This window comes from Callorhinchus milii, unplaced genomic scaffold (assembly GCF_018977255.1).
Source record: "Callorhinchus milii isolate IMCB2004 unplaced genomic scaffold, IMCB_Cmil_1.0 Scaffold31, whole genome shotgun sequence".
Taxonomy (NCBI): Eukaryota; Metazoa; Chordata; class Chondrichthyes; order Chimaeriformes; family Callorhinchidae; genus Callorhinchus; species Callorhinchus milii.
Genome location: NW_024704772.1, coordinates 3379012 through 3400652, shown reverse-complemented (window position 1 = coordinate 3400652; position 21641 = coordinate 3379012). Strand labels below are relative to the sequence as shown.

At 49.2% G+C, this 21641-nt stretch overlaps 1 protein-coding gene across 1 annotated transcript; it reads right to left on the bottom strand.

The window, feature by feature from the left end:
• Positions 1–930: 930 nt before the first annotated feature.
• LOC103191044 (probable ATP-dependent RNA helicase DDX17) lies at positions 931–20945 on the bottom strand. Its single transcript, XM_007911983.2, is given in 14 exon segments — positions 931–4764; positions 5748–5981; positions 12941–13000; positions 13936–13997; positions 14666–14776; positions 15289–15461; positions 15829–15989; positions 16118–16259; positions 16885–16950; positions 17492–17514; positions 17517–17624; positions 18524–18620; positions 19245–19404; positions 20785–20945. Coding segments are annotated over 14 exon segments (2067 nt in total). The 5' UTR covers positions 20832–20945; the 3' UTR covers positions 931–4141.
• Positions 20946–21641: the final 696 nt, after the last annotated feature.

The following is a 21641-nucleotide window of genomic DNA, read 5'->3' as shown; positions in this document are numbered from 1 at the left end:
GCTGATAAAGGTGTGGACCAGAGTTTCAGCCGCGTGAGGGGTGAGGTAGTGCCGCAGTCTCTGGCGATGTTCCGGAGGTGATGGAAGGCGGTGCCAGTTGTGGTGTGGATATGAGGGAGAAAGGACAGCTCAGGGTCGAGGGGAACCCCGAGGTTCCTGATGGCTTTGAGAGGTGGAGAGTGCGGAGCTGATGCCGTCAGCGCCTGAGGTGCGGAGGCGCTGACGTGAGCCAATCCGGAGGGCCTCAGTTTTACGCATCAAACCTAACACTCAAACGCTTAACCCGCCTTAACTCTCCCACCTCACGAGTGTTAGAGCGAGACAGACACACGCGTGTGCGCGGTGTTATAGAGACTGTGTGTGTGTGGGAGTCTGTATGTATGTGTGTGTGAGCCAGTGAGTGGGCGCACACAACGCGCATTACTTAAATGCTTTAAATAATAATTGGTCGCTCACTGCGCGGGTGTTTGTGGGGGCACTGCTGTGCACAATTGGCTGCTGCGTTTCGCCCGCAAAACCGTCACTAGATTTTTGTGGAGTCCTGTGGTTTACTGGTCACAGCACTCCAGACCCGCGTTCGATTCCAAGGCAACAGTGAGTGTGTGAGTGACTACACCTGAGGCCGAGTGGTGAGAGGGTAATCACTGGTCACCCCCAGTTCATGCCTCACGGGGCAGAGGGAGCGGGCGGGTTGACATGGGGTGAGCAGGTCTCGGGGGGGGGGGGGGGGGGGGGGGGAAGGCCAGGGAGGGCTTTGTGTGAGGGTGAGGTGGGATCGTGTCAGCGCAGAGCTCTCCTGCCCAGGAATCGACCCATCGACTCAGCGCCCGGCCCCCACTTGGCCCCCAATCGCCCCTCAGACCAACCCCACAGGAGGACAGCGTTGGCGGAGTTTAAAGAGCCGGACAGACGGCCGCGGCAGGTCTGCCCTTTGGTAAATATCCTTTATTACTTGCGTTGCAAAATACGAGAAAACCAGTTACAGTATCAAAATAGCACAGAGATCGACACCGAGAACAGCGCCACAAGGTCCGACCTTCCAGCACTGACGGGAGGAGAGGAACAGGACTCGTCCGGGTCACTGGTTGCGGGAGGTGGACATTTTACACGTGGTCAACAGATCGAGCCTGGCCCATCCCTACTTGGTGTATTGTTGTTTTTTTGGGGGGGGTTTAAGTCAGACTAAAGGTACAGAATAGCGTTTCACTAATAAAAGCTCAAGAGGAACCTCTCATCCTGCAATTGGGAAAAAAGCCACAAAACAGTTCGATCTACACTGACCCGAGTCCTTCAGTGACTATAGAAAAATAGGTGAGCTGTTTTATGCAGCGATTGACTCACAGAAGGCGGACGATTATCCCTGGAACCCCCCCCCCCCCAACCTGGATGGGTTCAGCACCGGTTCCAGCTCTGTGGGTCATCAAAGTCCGGCTACATCCATGTACGTATGTAACACACATTAAACATTGCACACACACACACCCCCCAAGATGGAGGGGAGAGGAACAAGACAAAGTGACCCCAACGTCCAGGCTGAGGCATTTCTCCCCGGCGTTCGGCTTAAGAGGTTCTGCTCACATCATGGCCTACCGCACAGTTAGTTTCTCTGGTCAGTTTGCAGCAGCACTAGGAAAGATTTAAGGGGGGGGGGGTCTCGTTGGCCTGGCTACCCGTGCGGGAACTCCCACCTCCCCCCCCCCTCAGCCCAGCCATGTGTAAAACCCACAACAAACCCCCTACAGCGAGGTGGACAAGGCTCGAACTGCGCGGTATCAAATGCCACCAGTTGGCACGTCTCCCGATGTGAACACCACCCTCCCTCCCCCTCTCTCGGCAGTCAGTCAGTCAGTCAGTCCCAGCGACAGCCGCTACTCGACAGTAACTGGTTGATCAACGGGTTTGCAAAGTGCGGCAGTTTCGAAGGAGAGCAGGTTCTCGGGAGCGATGACCGAAAGCAGAGCAACTCACTCACTCGCAACACACACAGAGGCCGTCCAAACCAACCAACCCGTCAGCTCAGCTCCAGAACACTGCGGTTTACAGCCGACTGCAACTAGGGCTGTAATGACCTTTTTTGGGGGGGTGGGGAGGGGGTCTCAAAAAGAGCTTTTGTCGGATATTATTTGCCCAACAAGACGTTGGATCCGTTTGCTCCCCAGTAACTCTGCAGTCTGGCGGGAGAGGTCTGGTCCGGGGGAAGAGCGGGAAAGCTTTGCCATGGCTCGGCTCTTGTTGTAGCCCCCAAATCCTACCCCAACCTCCTTCACCAGCGGGTGTCACAGCTCGAAAGAAAAATCAGCCGCGATGCGTATCGGTGAAAAGCCTAAAACAAAAGGCTCGACTCCCTCCGTTAAATATGCAACATCATCTAAGAAAAAACACCTACCTTTTTAAAGGTGCGTCCAGCACTGAATAATCCTGTTAAAAATTAATTAATCCTTGCATTTTATTTCCCGGTAGCACAAATGTCGAGCTTTTACGTGGTATGGGGAGATCCGGCAACAGCCACTGATGTTTGTCAGGAAAACCCATTAAAGAATCCACGTTAACTGAGCTCAAAAGCATCAAAATAAAAGCACCACAGAATGTAGAGGCGAAGTTTAACCCGTCTCTGAACAAGAACTGGGGATAAAACGGGGTTTAACAACTCGGCGTTTTCTGTGGCAGAAGGGAACCCACTTTCAGAGGTAACGGCTCCATTCAGTTCCCTTCAACTAGTTTTCAGGTGGAGTCGATATATCAGGTAGGAGTCATCCATAGAACCGAACGCAGTTTAAAACGCTCAGCCATTAATTTCCCTGCAAATGGAGCTATTGTGTAGCTGCGGTGAATTGCCGGGGACATATCTAGATTGTACTGCTCAGGAAATGTACCCCATGGGGAAAAGAGAGGGAGGGAGAGGGGGAAATAGCCGAGCACTTGATTGGAAACCAGCTGAACGGATTAGAATCTATTCTGTACAAGAACCAACAGTGGAGCTGTGGTCAATGAGCCTCTCTGCTGACCCCGACAAAGCAAGACGCACACACACACACGGACGACTGAACTGGCTACAGACGCAGACTCCCTCACCACAAGCAAACATCCCTGTTCTTTCCCCTCCTGAAAAATTCTCCTTCTCAGTAACAATAGCGGGGTTTAACTGGACGCCACAGTGATCCACACCTCACTAGGTTTCAAGAATTCATTCCAGGGGTTCCAGTGTTTAAATGGTATGTGGGGAGGAGAGGAGACACAACTCACCGGAGCGTGGATTCTAAAAGTTCCGGTCGGCCCAGATTTATACACGTCTTTAGTGGAATAACCATCACACGTCAGCAAATACACCATTAAAAAAACACACACACGTGGCAAAACTGTACTTGATGGTACGTGTACTTTTTTAAAAAAAAAGTGATTTAATCTTCAACGTTTCGTTGCTTTTTTCTGATCTGAGCCAAACTACCCCTCCTCTGAAGGCCCGTACTAGCCAGTCACAAAGCACACACACACGCAAAAAAAAAACCATGTAGGCTGACAACTGACAAGACTTCCTTCAGGTTGACACAAGAAAACACTGAGACAAAAAAAAACAACCTACCTTTTATATAAAAGAGTGGATAAGGGGCAATTTTTTTTTGTTTTAAAAATTATAAATCAAGAGGATGGGAGGGTCACTGCAGGAGCTCAAAGCAAACACGTTCCGCAAACACAAGAGGGCTCAAAATTCGAGCACTGATTCCAGCGATCGGTTACCTTTCACCGAGTGAGTGAGTGATCAGCGAGTGCGGCTGTACACCATGATTTATTTAGCATTAAATCGACAGGCGAGCGAGTCAGTACGTACGGTGTCTGGATTCAGCAAGCTTCAAGAGAGATCAGATCAGCCCGCATTCGATCACTGGTGTCAGCCTCGCGCTCCCTCTCTCTCTCTCCCCCCTTCGCACACACACAGCACCATAATCGCGGGAAAACAAATCAAAACCCCCCCCACCCCAAAATAAAAATAATGGAAAATTGGACGCTATTGTACAGGTTACTTTTTTTTTCTCTCTCTCTCCTCGTTAAACTTTTACTCTTCAGTAGAAAACAGAGTTGATCCCTAAGCCTCTATAAACTGGGGGAATAAAATGCAAATGCTTCTATATAAAAAAAATCAAGATTATTTCCTGGCTGTACCTTGTTGAGGGGGAGGAGGGGGGGGAGGGGGGTATTGATAGCCGGCCTGGGTCATGTAGCTCAGCAGTGACCCGCCCTGCTGGAAGGCCTGTGCTAGCAGTGGTTGTGGCTGTTGGCCTAGCCCGTTCTGCCTGGACAGTAGGCTTGAGGCCTGTGCCGTTCTCCCCGCAGTTGTTGAGGATGAACTCCCGAAGGTGGCCGAGCCATACGTGGCCCCCGCAGTGCTAGCCGGATACCCAGCGCTCGCAAAACTACTGGCGGCGTTGGTGGCCTGGAAGCCCCCCGCCTTCCCGAAGGCCGTGGAGCCTGGGGTCCCGAAGATGCTTTGGGTGGCCCCCCCGTACACCCCGCCCTGGGTGAAGTTGGGGTACTGGGTGGAGGTTTGGGTCCCAAATACGCCGCTCCCGAAGGTGCTGGTCTGCTGGGTCGAGCGGAACCCCTGGTCCCCGCTCTCTCGCTGCCCCCCAAACCTGCCCCTGCCATCCCCCCGGTCCCTCCGGTCGCTGTCCAGGTCTCGGAATCGGTCTCCTCGCCGCCCGCGGTCTCTGTCCTCGCGGTACATGGTGTTGGGGTTGGAGCCGGACGGGCGGTAACGAGATCGACCTCCTAAAGGATGGAGCGATGAGAGAGAGGAGCGAGAGAGAGGGGGAGCGAGAGGGAGAGAGAGAGGGAGGATGAGTGTGTTGCACTGGGTTCAGACTAGGACTAGGCTGTTACTCTCATCACCAGCAGAAGCCCCACTGACGCCAATCACCTCAGCACAAACCTGGACACAGCTACAAACCATCAGCGCATTTAAGAGAAAACTTGACGCGTACACAAGGGAGAGGGAAGACAACACATTTACATGATGCCCTTCACCTCGCGAGGCTGTCCCAAAGCTCTGGGAATAGAGGTAGGTATAAGTCAAGGGAAGGCTACAACACCAGCGTGGACTGGTTGGGTCAAAAGGCCCGTTTCTGTGCCGAACCACTCAAAGCGAAAGGTTTTAGAAAAGACTTCTTTTCATTCACTGAAAGAACAGCCTCTGACAATATGCGTCTGTTGTCTGGACTCGGTTGGCTGAGACCAAATACTGATGTCAGGCTCTCTCTAGAGAGATGAGGAGGACCAGGACTGCCTTGACCGTTTCATCAGCTCTTCTCAATGTTAATTAATAGTCAAGTTCAACTTTCAGATCAAAGCTATGGAGCTATAGTGTAGTTACAGCACTCGCCTCGCAAGCGAGAGGACTTGGGTTTGATTCCCAGGCAGGGAAGTTGCCTTACTCCACACACAATGCTGCTGTTTACCCAACAGAAGGTAGGAACCCGGTGGTTAGTCGATTGGTGGATCACTTTCTGGGGGTAATAATCCCTTCAAAATAAATAAAAATGTGGCCACTCAATCCATGACTGCTGGGCACAATTGGCTGCTGTCAATACAATTCACGGTATATCCTGTGAAGCGCTTTGAGACGTCTCAACGACCTGATAATAATAATAATCCTTGCACTTGAGTTGGGCCTTATCAAGTCTTGTGTGTGATAAGGCGCTGTATCAAATGCAAGGATTATTGTCAACAGACGGGAGGTGAACACACACAGTTACCTCTGCTGGTTCCTCTGCCGTGATCCACAAGTTGCAGGAGTTTGGGGTTGATAGCCTGATGAGCCTCCTCCAGCACCTTGATCAGCTCTCTGGCTTGCTTGACGTTGCCGGGGGTGAAGAAGGTGTAGGCCGTGCCCTTGTTGGTGCTGCGGGCTGTTCGGCCAATGCGGTGCACGTAGTCCTCAGAGGAGTTGGGGTAATCGTAGTTGATGACGAACTTGATGTCCTCCACATCTGTAAGAGCAGAATTGCAGTGTGGTGTGGAGAGACGGGGAAATGTGCCCAGTGAACACAGCACATACAGCACACACCACAACAGCCAGGCAGACAGACAGACAGAGAGAGAACAGTTAGAACAAGGTTCTGATGATCGAGCAATCCATGCGACATTGCATTAACACTTGGATCCCTTCACATGCATAGTGCTTAAGCCCACACCATGCTTTGAAGCCACGACGTACTGGACAAGAGACACGTATAGAAAGAGCTATGCGGACCGAACGGTCTTCAATCAATGTACTCCAGCTCATGGTAGAGCTACAACTCCCCGTGGGTTTCCCCTGCGCTTAAGTCTCGCTCCTAGATATTTCAATCCACATGGTTAAGCAGAACATCACTCACTTTGGAGACCAGAAGTTGGGACAGATCGCTTAGCACCACAGTACAGCCCTGACTGATCAGTCTTCTGTGCAACTGGGCACCTCAATAGCTACGGCTCACACACCGACTAACTTAATTTAGCCGAACTGGGATAATAGCGGCATTCACAGAATCTACCACGAGTCTTTTCTTTTTTTTGGCAAGAATGCAGAAATTTCAATGTTAAAATTCTGTCGGGGATATTTACTTCCGTTTCCAATGCTCATTTCGAATGCTCATTTCTTTCTAAAGCCACAGATGCGCCCCCGATGACATCAGCCGCCCGGACACAGAGGGTTAAGTTCCGCGCCACCAGTCTCCATATGTACAATCACTCAAGCCATAGCGGTAAGCCACTCTACCATGACGGCCACAGTGCAGTAACTAGATCTTACACATCAGTGACATTTCAAGTAGACCCTGTACCTGACCCTTGCTGCCCCAAACACCCGAGATTCAATGGCTAAAGTCATTAGCCTACAGCAGTAACTCTAATGGGTGCCTTCTACCCCTCTTGATTCCAACCCCCAGCTCGGGTCAAATCCCTGACTGTCCAGAGCCTTGGGACGTCCTCCCGACATGAAAGGCGTTGTGTAAATGTCATCTGTCGTTAGCGCAATGCGTACAGAAATCAACTTGCCCTGGCGATCATTCACACCTTTCTTGGCTAGGGTTAGGTTCACTGCCATTTAATTGGATTTTTGAAAAAGCCTTTATAGGGAGGGAAAAAAAATCTCTATATATTATATATATTAATTATAATATATATAATACATAAAAATAAATAACCTTTATCAAATAACACAGTAGACGATATCCATCAAGGTGAAGATATGGTCACAGAGCATCACAAGTTACTTTCTTATTTTCCACATCACAGAATAAGGTTATTACTACTTTGCACAAAATATCTTACCAAAACTCGCATCAAGAGGAGCACTCCGTCAGAGAAGGCACAACATTCCCAGGCATTGTCGTCAGATCCAAACAAATCAGTCTGTCATCTTGATCTGCCAAATCCTTTAGCAAATATAGCGAGGCAGATTTCACCCATTAAGAGCTTCAAATAGAAAATCATTTAGATTGGCATGGAGCCTGACATGTGAGGCACACACGTGGGCAGGAAGCACACACGCGTGTGCTGGAGTTTGTCTCAATTGGGGGGGGAATATTCAGCAGCTCTATAAAGGAATGCTCCTCCGACACAAACCTCTAGAGATAAAGTAACTTGCACACCCGGGTCAGGGTTAAAAATTAGCGTAACATTACTGGGCCAAGGCTGACGAGAGGGCCAGATCTTCAATCTTTCCGCCTAAAAACTCGCCAGGCTCGGTCGCGACAATACAGCAACCACATCCCTACTATAACACGCTTCTGTTCCCGGCCATTAGCCCAAGAAAAAAGAATCCTGGGCTGATAGCGACTGACCACTAGTATTAATTAGCAAGACCACAGATAAGGTTTCTGTACATCGTTCAGATGCCGCCCACTTAACGGGCGAGGAAGGAGATTTTTCTGATTGGAGGACTTTGCCTTTCCCACCCACACAAACCCCCTCCCAAACAAATGCCAGCCATTAAACACTGGCACCTTTCATTGCAAACTTCCAATGTGAACAATATTCCCATGCACTACACCGCTGGCAGTCAAACAAAATACGCAGTCACTACACTTTACAGTATGTTCTGTGAAGCGCTTTGAGACGTCCCAACGACTTTGATAAAACGCTGTATCAAACACAAAGATTATTATTATTCTAACATCGAATTAGAAATAGACTGCACCAGGAAGTGTGGATAATTTCTAACCCTGTTACGAGGCCTAGGTTTAAAAACATATAATTTATTTTTATGTAAAAAAAAACACTGCTCACTTTAGTAAACTCTTTTGGCTTTGCTTCCAAAAAAACAAATCTGCATTTCAAACAGATGGGGTGATATCCACCATAAGATACAGATTTTCCTCCCTTCTCTCTCTTTTTTTAGCGAGTGGGTATTTACCAGTCCGATGCACACTCCCTCCATCGCACCGCCGTGTCCAATCTCGTCTCTCTGGATCTGGCGGTGTCCTTTCGACCTCCGCGCTGCGACGCGGGACCAATGGAGCTGGGAGAGCATGCATCGAGGATTCCCTTGGAGCGAGAAGTCCCCACACGCTGTGACGGCTGGCTGAGCGCTTCTCTGTAGCCTGGCTTTCGTGTGGCATCGGAGGACTGTAGTTGGCCTTAAATAATAGTCCTCCAACCCACGCTCTCCAGGACACAACGGGACACAGATGCCAGGCCACGCTGCATCTATTGCCCAGACCTCTTAAGATTGTTACGTTTGTTTGGTTTTTTTTTTCTTTCTCTCTTTTTTTGGAAGAGAAATTGAAGGGAAACTATTTGTGGAGTCTGTTTCTCATTACAAAAAAAATACGTGGCTGCCGAGGTTTCCATTGCACTCTTAACTTTCTATTTCAAATGGGGAGAAGGGAGCATTAATAGACGGGAGAGGGATTGATTATTCAACTCAAGACAGTCAGAGAGAAAAGAGGAAGGAAAAAAAAACAGAAGACTCGACAGGTATGAAAAGTGTACACAGTGGAAAAATGGAAACAGTTTTTATATCACAGCACATATTGGACAGACAGGTAAACAGATACCTAGAAATTAGGAGCTTAAGAGGCCACCTACAGTCTCTCCCAAGAGCAAAGCTTACCCATCACTGAAAAATTACATGATCGCTTTGTGTCCCACTGTATAGTTACTGGTGATAACCTCCTCAGGAACTCACAAGTTAGATATCTTTCTCTCGCTCAGCCCAGGAGGTTCCCCCTCTATTTCGGGCGGCCACCAGAATTGCCTGAGGTACTGCCTACTCAAAGCAGCATATTCACAACCTCCCGAGTCGGCTAGTTGTTGGATCGGGTGAGCAGAGATCCTGAGAAACCTGGCGGGAACCAGTGATGGGAGTCTAATGAGCTGCCCGTAGATTTGAACCTTCTATTGTTGTGACGGGGCATCAAAACCCCTCAGGGTAATCGCTGGGACAGAGCAGGAGGTCACCAATAATCCCGTTACTTACACCTGCCCGGTGTGTGTAAACTGTGCAGTAATGTGAGTAACTGTCCCATGGCTGAGTTAGGTGAGGATGCACTATGTGGGAACTCTGGACCTTAGACAAGACAGTACTACAGGCAAGTTCCATGCGTTGCTGTACCGAGCAGCCAGGCTGTAGCAGTGTGCGGTACTCGAACAAATCTACGGAAGGTGTACAATGGAACAAGATGGGGCTCTGTTTTTCTCGTACTGGGTTTGACAGCAGCCCATTTCCCTGGGCAATGAAAAGCTGTTGGATTAACAAACGTAAGGACATGAAGGACAAGGCCTGCTAAACGTCAGAGAACAGTGGCAGGAGATGCACCTCGTATCGACCGGCACAGGCAAGAACACCAGCGGTATCAGAGATGTGGAGGCCTTTAGTGTACACCAGGCAATTCTTTCCCAGCAGATGATACAAGGTTTAAAGATGAGGACAGAAGTATGTTGAAGAAGGGAGAGGAGATGTAGTTTGGAGCCTATTGTAAAAAAAAGCCTCTTAATAGTACAGAAAAGGTCCTTAGCTGAAGTATGTCATGTCCCTCCACCAGCTTGCGGTAGTCTCAACACCCACGGACATTATCAATGGTGGGCGGATTGCCCGAAAGACTTTCAAATGGAGCTGCACGTGGGGAAGGTGTGGGGTATTAGCTATTCTTCAACTCTACACGACGCCACAATTCGCAGAGAAAGTTTTATACAAAGTGCAATGTTTAGACCCCTGGAACACACGTCTTCGGGGAAAGGAGGTGGGGGGGGGGGGGGAAAAAGAGGGTCGTCACTGGATAATTTGTTAAGCTCTCCCACCGCCCCCCACCCGCTCCAGAGAGTGCCCCCAGCCGGCTTTTGTCAGGGCACATTTTATGGCCGGACTGATTGGAATGGATTGGTAACAAGAAACAGACTGCGGACCTTGTTTGTGAAATAGTTCCTCAGTGATTTTTGTTTTAAAGTTCGTATCAAACTCTCACAACGTCTAGGCAAGATGCAGTGAGAAGCGATCCACTCGTTCCTACCTCAAAACCGTATCTTTTTTTTATATACGCAGCCCGCTTGTCGGGCAGCGAAAACCTTGGACAGGCCCAGGAGCTACCCTAGACAGGCCCCGACATGACGTCCTGTGAAGGTGAGGGAGATACTTGGCAATGCTTAGCAATAGGGGTTTCACAGCAGTTGAGTGTATATATAAACTGGGCTGGACCGTGTTACTCCACTTCGACAGAAACCAATCACCCTGCGGATCGCAACGCAGAGCCGTGAATCCACCGCAAATTTTCCAGATGGATCACCCGGGGCGACTGAGCAGGGAGTTTCTCTCACAGTCTCTCGCTAAGAATGAACAAATTGTTCCAATTCAAGGTTCCCCATTAAGGGACATTCATTTCACCACAAGACACTTGCACGTAACTCTTATTAAATGCCAATGGCTGCGTGTGTCCTTACCCTACGTTAAACAAACTAACCACTCTAATCATTCCTACGTCACTATTAGTTGCAATGCCCATTAAAGGGGAGGTTAATTTGGAACAGTTCATCCATCTCAGTCTGAAGCGAGTGGTGTCAGTAACGGTCAGTCCATGATTGTCTTTCTATCTACGTCAGTGGCTAGACAGGTCAATCTCTAGCTCCCAACCACTGAACGAACGTTTGACTGCAGAACCGCTCTGTTGTAGAAACAGGGTTCGGTGTGAAACCCCTAACCAGCCGACAATTTTTCCACACGCCCCTATTTCAGCAGAAAACCAATTGGCCATGATGTTGAATTGAATTTGGGGGGAAATGAAAGGGAATCGTCAGATTTAAACAGTGGGGGGGGGGGCGATAGGGGGGGGGGAGAGTGAGTTTTAGCTCCGCTGTCAATTTGTCTTGGTGGTTGAAATTGGCTTTGTGCTGGTTTGAATGAACAGGGTTTCAGATAAAGCCACTTTTGCCTGTAAAACACTGAAATCCAGCTGAGCAAAGTGAGTGTTCTAATAAAATCTCAAACAGGTGTCTCCCGCAAGACTGAGGTTGTATGGGAGAACTGACTGATCTCGTATAACTGAACCCCCTCCAGTCTCCCAAGGGGGGGGGGGGGGGGGGGAGAAAAGAATCACTTCCTACCTGAATAAGGTTTCAAACCTCTGGGATAGCTGCCAGCCAAGTACTGATGATCTGCCAGTCTACTGCTCCATTTAAGAGCAGCTTCTTTCAAGTACCAAAGTACTTTTTAAGCCAGAGAGAATTTCAAGAGCAGTCACTTCTAGGGAGGGAGGGCTCTTCGGGTTTGTGTTAATTAACACGTTAACAGCCTAACCAACCTTAACCCTGACAGAACTGGCACTCCCTCGATACCGGAGCAAACAAACCCAGGGACTAGACTTGAAAGGTTTTCATGCTGCTTCTAAATCCATTACCAGTGCCCATATTCTAAATGGGAGCCCAGCAAATCTGGTTAACACTAGATGGACTGACTGGCCACACTGGGCTGCAACTAATGAACCTTCTCACACAGAAACTAGTACAAAGAACCAGTCGGGATATAAAGCGAGTGTTGACTCCAGGCCGTGGTGTGAGCATCCTGACTAGCTCCTGTACATTAAGGCTCCGGCTTCATCATAATCATTCAACACCTCTGCTGCACACAGGCTCCTTTTACCAGCCTTGGGGCATATTAAAGCCGGCAAAGTGGTCTAAAACACCCTTACTCAGCTTGGAGGGGGCAAACGTTACCAACTGTAGCTCAATCTGGCAGATCAGGGAGCGTGCCACCGGTGCCTTCTCTATTCTGCACCAGCTGTTACACTTAATACACCTTCAGGGCACTCATGGGCCAGGAAGGGGTTAAACGCATAACACTCCATATTTAGCGTCTCCGATAAAATCCCGCCCTGGGAGGCTAAAGCTTACCCGAAGACCCCCGTTACAGCTGTCTCTTCTTCCTGATCAGCCCAGGCCGGAGCGCTGGCTCTACACTGAGAGGTGAAGCTGGATTCAGTTGAGGAACAACATTATCTGAAGACCCTATTTATTTTAAGGAACCAGCCTGCTGCAGAGGTTACTGCCAGGGCCAGGCCGGGGGGGTGGGGTTGGGGGCAAGCATTGATCTGAAGATCCCCCACAGCATTAATTTTTGGACAGCCAGCCCAGCGCACAAGGGGTTAAGACCCCCCATGGTAAGGCTTAAGCTTGGGTTTATGTAGGTGGCGGTAGTTGGATATCTCCTCTCCCTCTTGGTGCTCGTTTTGTCATGCCTAGGCCTTGTCGCAGGCCTGTACCTTAACACAAAAAAAAACACAAAAGAGACATTTTAAACAAAAGCGAATCGAGTCACACTTTTTTTTCAAGAAAAAAAAAGCTCGTGGGGGGAAAAAAATCACGCTGGACTTATAATAAAATATAAAATCATTTCTCGATCAATTTAGGAAAATCTGGTAGAAATTCGCTGTGCAAGGTATATTTTTTTCTCTCTCCTGTGAACAAGTCAAGTACAAACCTAGACCACGAGAGGCAACGTCAGTTGCTATAAGGATCGGAGCCTTTCCTGTCCGGAATTCTGTAGAGGAGAAAAGCAACCCATTACCCACAGACCCAAGTCAGGGTTAGAGACACAATAAAGTTCACTCAATCAACCACTGTTTGTGGGACAAAAAATACAGTCGCTGCACTTTACATTTTGTGAAGAGTTTGCAATGTCTCAATAATGTGATGAGGTGCTGTATCAAACACAAGGATTATTATTATCATCATCACAGGACATCTGCAGGCTCTTTCAACTTAAAGCCACACAGCACTGCTATTTGGGAGAGAGATCGGACAGGGAAATGAAAAAGGCCACACATGCAATCAGCCAAGTCACCAGAGTAGCGTTAAGTGATATCTAGCTTTCTCCAGTTAGGGGCCTATTCCGCTGACTAACTTGGTCCTGGTCGACAGATGGCAAGTGAGGTCACGGCAGGAAAGTATAGATGACCACGGTCTTTGGTAGCAAGTTAAGTACGGTCAAAGCAATTGGAAGGTTTGCACTAACTTCACTAAGATCAGCTAATGGGAAATAAGCGAGTAGTGCAAACCACATTGGTGTCACTTTGACAATCACACAGGATCTATCGCAATGCCACAGGAAGGAATGGTGCAAACAACTCTATACACAGTGAAGAATCATTCAAGTTTGAACTTGTCTTATTGGATTAGAATTGTCACCCATAAAGCCAGGAGTCACCAAGTTAATTATTAACTGTTAATAATTAGTTAAGTTTCGGGAAAGGCACTATATAAATGTAATTTATTGTTGATTATATTTTTATTAACTTACCCGTGAACAAAGGCTAAACTGTGACCAAGAAAAGTTTAATGGCACTTAAATGGGACAAACTGTAGATCTCACAAATGTTTCGCCCACAAAATGTTTGTAGCCACATTAGCTACAAGTACACAGAAAAGCTATATGCAACTGGGAATCAGCATGGGAAAAGGCAAAGCATTCCTTACCATTGAGAACCCAGTCTCTCTCCGGCTGACTTTTGTCTCCATGGATACACATAGCTGGCCAGCTGCAGAGAGAAAAACACTGCCGTTTACTGGCAATTCTCCCGTGTGCTCCAGCACGATTGCTGGGGCTCCAAATAGACATGAGACACATTACAATAAAGCTCCCAACACACAGTCACTATTTCCCCACCAAGTCTGACACCTCCTTGTGACATCTAACACCAGAGAGGAAGGTCAGTAACCTGTCACAACAACATGTACAAGTGAAACCCAGAATAACTTTCCTCTCCTCCCCCAGTAGAATCCTATCTTACCGTGACAGACATCAGGACTGTGATGTCTGTCTGTATCCTCATGGTGGTGGTGGGGGGGGGGGGGGGGGGGAGAAGGGAACAATAGCGGGGAAGAGGTGCACAGTATTATGTGTATATTGTATTGGATATTTTGTGCCAATCTTGAATTTTTCATGTGCTTTCAAATACACTTTTATCGTTATACATTTTGGTTAAAAAAAATCTTATCTCAGCACTGTCCTGCAAACCAAGGTTAGCAACACAGCGTGCAGGAAGTCACAGCAGCAAACTAATGCCCTACCCAATGCAAATTAGATAAGATTTCTTATTTAATATCTTGGGCTACGGTACAGTTTGGGGCCTGACATGTGCATGCAAAGGCTAGGGTAGCGTTGGGTCTTTTGTCTAGCAATCCATACGATCCTATTGATATGTACCCATCTCGCCTCATCCTGCGGGTCAGTTCGTCACAACGCCGCTTTGTCTCCACAAAGATGATGGTCTTGTTCTCTTTCTCTGCCATGATCTCCTCCATCAGATGAAGCAGCCTGCAAGCAAACATACGTTACAGCCAAACAGGACCACAAGGAAAAATAATTATCCATTTGATACTTATCGTGTCGTTGAGACGTCTCAAAGCGCTTCGCAGAATATATTGTGAAGTGTAGTGACTGTTTATTTTGTGGGCAAAACGCGGCAGCCAATTAATTGCGCGCAGCAGTGTCCTATGAACAGGCATGGATTGAGTGACCAAATTATTAGGGTTATTATTATTCATTTTATTTTATGGAGGGATTATTACCCCAAAAAATGACCCGCCAATCGATGAACAACCAGGTTCCTACTTATGCTAGGTAAACAGAGGTGTGTAGAGTGAGGAAACTTGCCCAGCCTGGGAATCGAACCCAGGTCCTTTTGCTTGCGAGGTGAGCGCTCTAACCACTGTGCTACAGGGACTCCAAATCTCCAGGACGTCGGTAATTGGGATTGAAAGGATTATTCTTGAGGGAACTGTCACGGACATGTTGTAAGGTCTAACACACCACAGCAGAACACTCACTTGAGGTCTTTCTCAGTCTCCTGGCACACGTCCACAATCTGCAGGATGTTGTGGTTGGCGCTCAGCTCCAGGGCTCCCACGTTGATCTGTACATAATCCCGCAGGAAATCCTCTGCTAGCTGCCGGACCTCTTTTGGCCAGGTGGCGCTCCACATCAGCGTCTGCCTGTCCGGCTGCAGAAAAATCCATTGGTTTACAGTCGGTGACACATCACCAACAGCGGTCGGGCCTTCAATCTCTCTGCCCCCACCATTTGGAACTCCATCCCACATCTCCTTTGCCTCACTCCCTCCCATACCGCCTTCAAGACCCTGCCTTTGCTCATCCTCCTACCTCCACCCTCCCTGTCCGGCGCCTTGGGATGTCTTCCTGACATGAAAGGCGCTAACAAATGTAACTTGTTGTTCTATCCCACCTCATTACGCAAAGATATCTGCAAAAGCTCTTTCGTTAATGTCACGTGTAACGACCGCTTTTGACAGCAGCCACAAAGCGAGTGACCAATTAAGATGGGAGATTGTCCATTTAAAGAATCCTTACCCTGATCTGATCCACAATTTTCCGGATCTGAGGCTCGAAGCCCATATCCAGCATCCGGTCGGCCTCGTCCAACACCAGGTACGTACAGCGCCGCAGGTTAGTCTTCCCGGCTTCCAGAAAGTCAATTAAACGGCCTGGGGTCGCGATGCAGATTTCCACTCCTAAAGAACAGACAGGATGTCACGTAACATTAGACCCTTTAGGTGGAAGAGACACTGCCACACAGCAACCCAGGCACCGTTTCCACTTCAAACCCTTTCAAGATAACAGCTATAAGGCCCCTGCGTACCTCTCTCCAGGTCCCGGATCTGTGGGCCTTTAGGTGCACCTCCATATATACAGGTGCTCTTTATCCGCGAAGATTTACCGTAGTCCTCTGCCACCAACTGCACCTGCTGTGCCAGCTCTCGAGTCGGTGCTAACACCAAGCACTACAGGCAACGAGAAAACCCAAGAGTCAAACCAAAACTGCGCTTAAAAAGTGCTCACTTGCTTGGTTTCAATAAGTGAAACGTCCAACATAACCTACAAACTTTTCTCCCTGTTGGAGCATGCTAAATGTTACTACTCAATACAGATGAATAGTCACTGGAACCAGACATCATGAAGTGTGAAAGAATGTCCTTTGATCGATATTTTCCTGCTTTGTGGGAGAAACAGCTGCCACCTCAAAGGTGATACACATTCTCTTCCTACAATTATACATTTACAAACACCGATTAAATCAATCATGAAGGGCATTTAGCAAAGGAGAAGGACTTGTCCTGGGACATATTCAGTCCGTGTGAAAGTGACAGGACTGATGGAATGCATTTCACAATGCATCAATTGCCTTGCGAGGGGGTGCAGAAGAATACTGTAGGAAAAAGACTTTCTGTATCACAACACAAAATGGTGCGAGTATCACCGAAATATCTGGAACAGCTACTTCTGGTTCAGCCAAGTTAAATCCACAACTTTACAACTAACCACCCCGGCTAAACACAGACTGTCCGAGTAAGTCTTAAGAATGGAGGCAGTAGCCAAAGTCCACGTCTAAATGGAAGTATAACTTACGATGGGACCATCACCGCGCTCCAGGAATGGCTGGTGATTGATGTGCACAATGGCGGGCAGCAAGTACTGAGGATAAGAACAGCAATTAGTTACACTCAACGCCACTGAATTATTCTCTAAACTTTCCTTAGAGCTGCCACAATAAATAACAACTACACGGCGCCTTTCACATCAAGAGGACTTCCTAAGGCCCTGGACAGTCAGGGATTTGGACCCGAGCTGGGGGTTGGGATCAGAGGGGGTGAGGGTAGGGGTAGGAGAAGGCGGGTTTGAAGAGGAGTTTTGAGGTGCGCCTTGAAAGGAGACGAGGGAGGGAGCAGGGCGAAGCGGCTCTGAGATGGGAGTTCCAAAGGGTGGGGGCAGAGAGTATGAAGGCCCGACCGCTAATGGTGGAGCAGGCTAGGGACGTGGAGCAGGCCGGAGTCTGCTGGGTGGAGGGAGCGGACAGGTTGATACGCCAAGGATCCAACTAGAATTTAACGAGATACCCTTGCATTAGAAATCGAGATACATTAGTAGATACAGTGCTTCCCAATTTCCCTCATCACCCACAGACCTTCCCAGACCAAGTGAGCACTGTACACAGAGGACGTTTCGAGGCACTTACTGCAAGAGTTTTGCCAGAGCCGTCTGAGCGATTCCAACCATGTCACGCCCGGAAAGCGCCACAGGGAAACCCTGGCACTGGATCGGTGTTGGCTCCACAAAGTTCAGTGAGGCCAGGACGTCCATCACATAGGCTGCAACGTGAAAGCACATCATGTAGGTTATCAGTTCGTTGTCCGAAATGGCACGTATCCTTGACATACAAGGGAGTGGTGTTCCATAGAACCATAAACAGCGACGGTAAACATTATTATAATCCGTTACAGATTCAATAGTAAAATCTTAGGGTTTCCAAACTCAATCTGAAGCAACAACCTCGACAGCCATACCGACTTCAACAGTTAAGTGGCCAGATCGGTGTACTCAGTGCTGGTATTTTCTACTCAATTTCAAGATCCTGAGTGCTTGCAATTGCATAAAACTACCTGTTGGACTTGTGTCAGAGATTTGGCAGCCATTTAAAATCCTTTCTTACATCCTCTCTAAACATGTCGCTGCATAATCTGTCTGAATGGAAACTGGATTCAACAACAACAACTTACATTTGTAGAGCGCCTTTCATGTCAGGAGGACATCCCAAGGTGCTGTTTCCACAGGAAACTAAACTTAATTTGTGTTGGAAACTACTGATTATGCTGAACTCAAGAATTTGAGTCTAATCCACAAGACACTCCCAATGCTGGTGAACCCACCTGGCTGTTCATCAGTCACAGTGCAGAAGATAATAATAATAATTGCATTTGATACAGCGTCTTATCATGTCATTGAGATGCCTCAAAGTGCTTCATTGGATATCCAGTGTTCGCACAAAATATGTAGTCAATTCACTTTATAGTATATTCTGTGAAGTGGTTTGAGTTGTCTCAAAGACACGATAAGGAATTATATCAAATATTGAGAGATCCATGAGTGAGAAATTATCTCAAACTGTATCATCTCCTGCTATAATGGAAGTCACGAAGATTTGCATGTCCCACTGTCTGCAAGTAACAAGACTTTTCTTTTAAAAAAATCATTTATTTTGGACACTCACATGGGAAGCTGGCGTGGTGAAACTGCGTGACTGGTTTTACACAGTTGGTTCCTTTTGTTGTGATCTCTTTCTTTTTACGGAACTCTTCGATCTCAAACTACAAAGAAAATACATATTTTAGCATTAAAATCCACCGGTGGTTACAGTTGCCTGGCCCCTTCCCTATCATCTGGTCACACCTGAAGACCTTCCTCTTCGATCGTGCATAAGCACGGTCCCCTCCCCCCGGCTCGGTGTTGTGCTCCACCACTTTCAAGCGCTCTGGGACATAATAAGCTGTAAGTTCCATGTCCCCCGCCCCACCATCGGTGGTCCAGCCTTCAGCCTCTCTGCCCCCACCCTTTGAAACTCCATCCCACAGTCCCGTTGCCTCGCCCTCTCTCCCTTGCCGCCTTCAAGATCTTTCCTTTTCCACCGTGCTTTCGGTCACCCTTCTACCCCACCCCCTCCTGATCCCAACCCTCAGCTCGAGGTCAAATCTCTAACTTGCCTCCCGATGCGAAAGCTGCTTTACAAAGATAATTTGTTATATCAGAGAGCAGGCAGCAAAAAGCTCAGCTGCTGATGGTGGCTCAGAGGAGGCAGGAAAAATAAAGGCAAAAGAGCAAAACCTGACAACATTGAAAGAGATGGAAGGGGAAAAGAAGGGATTTAAGGGTCATCACAGGGATCTTTAAATTGATCTGCTTGAGAGCAGTGGATGGTGAGGTGAAATACTCACATCAGTCAATCTAACGACGTCTGGGTGTTCCACGTAGAAGTTCTTCTCAAATTTTGGCAGGTCATCAAGGTCCCACTTTTTTTTCCTCAGGCGCTCACCTGGCTGTCCGAACTTCTTCCCAAGCGATGGGCCACCACGGCTGAGCCCTCCAAACCGTGGGCTAGCAAAACAACAAACCACATCTCAGAAACAGATTTCCCTCCGGAAATCAGGCACAGACGTTGCTATATGCACCACAATTATTCTGCAGCAATAGACATAAAGCATTAAAATGGTTCAACGTCTCACCCGAAAGACAGCACCTCCAACAATGCAGCGCTCCCCCTACACTGCATTGGAATGCCATCCTTGACAGTATGAGTTCAAGTCCTAATGGGATGTGAACCCACAACTGAAGACATGCCAGAAGCACCTCAAGCAGGAAAGGGGGGCGCGGAGCGTCAAGATATACAAAGTACACAGTCACTCCACTTTACAGTATAATAATCCTTGTATTTGACACAGCGCCTTATCACGTCTTCGAGACGTCTCAAAGCGCTTCACAGGATACACCGTAAAGTAAATTGACTATATTTTGTGGGTGAAACGCGGCAGCCAATTAACTGCGCAAAACAGTTGTGAATTGAACTGTCCAAATTATTATTATTTTTTTCCTTGAGGGATTATTATCGGGTGTGCGCGCGCGCGCAGGACATAAGGAAACGTGCCCAAGATTTCGGCCCCTGCCCGGGAATCGAAACCGGGTCCTTCCGCTTGCGAGGCGAGGGGTCTAACCCTTGAGCGAGAGGGACTCCACAGCGTATCCTGAGAAGCGCTTGTGAGGCGTCGACAACAGCTCGGGCCGGCGGGAGGGAGGGAAGGGGACCGCAGCAATATACGTGGCATAAAAGGGTCTTCAGGCGCGACCTGCCGATGGGGAAGGACGTGACGAGACGCTGTGTCACATGCAGGGATTACCATCAAGTCAGAGCAGCCTCGTGTCTGCGCCATCTGTCTGTGTGTGTGTGTATGGTGGGGGGAGGGGGTGGATCCCGTCACATGACTCCCCCTTCCGGTCCCCGAGGGCGATTGACGGCACGCGCGAGCCAATCAGAGCGAGGGGCGGGAGGCGCCACGCCGGCCAATCGGACACGGAGGGCGGGACGTAGCCGCAACCCCCCCCCCCAGCCCCGCCCTTTTCACTATGGCGTCATGCGGCGGCCGGCGCCAACCGGAACGAGCCCGAGGCCGAGCCAGGGAAGGAGGGGGAGGGGCCCGGTCGGCCCGCGGGCCGCGCGCTGGGCTTGTTTTTTTGAACGCCAACCGCCTGGGGACCGGGGCCTAGCGACCGCGGCGTCCGGTCTGGTCTCGGGGCCGGAGTTCTCTCCCCTCTCCCCACCCCTCCCCCCTCACACACTGCGCGAAACCGAGACCTGGCGGAGGCGGCGGTCGCCATGACGCCTCGGGCCCGGGCTCCGTTTCCGTCCCGTCTTCGTCGCCGTTTTTAAAAAAAAACGTCCCCGTTCACCCCCTCCCGCCCCACCGGCGGCGGGTAGCCTACCTTCCCCGCTCTCTGCTCCGGTCACGGTCTCCGCCGAATCCCCTCATGATCGCGTCCCTTTCCCTCGTTTGGTGACTCGGACCACAAAGAAAAATGCCCGCCCGCCTCCTGGTCCGCCGCGAAGTGGCTGATGGAACAGCCCCGCTCTTTTTCCTTCCCTCCCCCCGGAAGCGCTGACGGGAACAGCCGCTCTCCCCTCCCTCCGGCCTCGCGATCTGCCCGGCAACAGCCAGCTCGCGCCCCGCCCACCAGTCACGGGGGTAGACGTGGTGGATCGTCAGGGGCGAAGTCGACGTTCGGGGCAACGTGTGGACGTCGGAGGTCAACGTCGCCCCTGACGTCCTCACGTATGGGCGTCGGGGTCAACGTCGACGTCAGTGGCTCCTGCACTCTTGACACGTTGCCATTGCCCTGTGTTGTGAGCGGCGGTGGTGGAGCGGTCACTGCCGCCTACTGACCCAAGCGGTCACAAGGCCGTCGGTATCGATGGGCCGCAATCCATGGAGGGGGGATCGAGGACACTATCAGAGAGGCTGCAATACTCGGGAAATTATAATAACAATCTTTGCATCTGATGTAGCGCTTTTCACGTCTTCTCGACGTCCCAAAGCGCTTCACAGAATAGACTGTAAAGTGTAGTGACTGTATATTTGTGGGCGAACGCGGCAGCCAATTCGCACAGCAATGTCCCACAAACAGTCGTGGGTTGAAAATGACCAATTTTATTATTGTTTTTGGTTTTGGAGGGATTATTATTAGGCTCTGTGTGGGGTAAGGAAACTTCCCCAAGGTTTCGCCCTCTGCCGGGGATTGAACCCGGGTGTCTCGCTTGCAAAGCGAGTGCTCTAACCACTGAG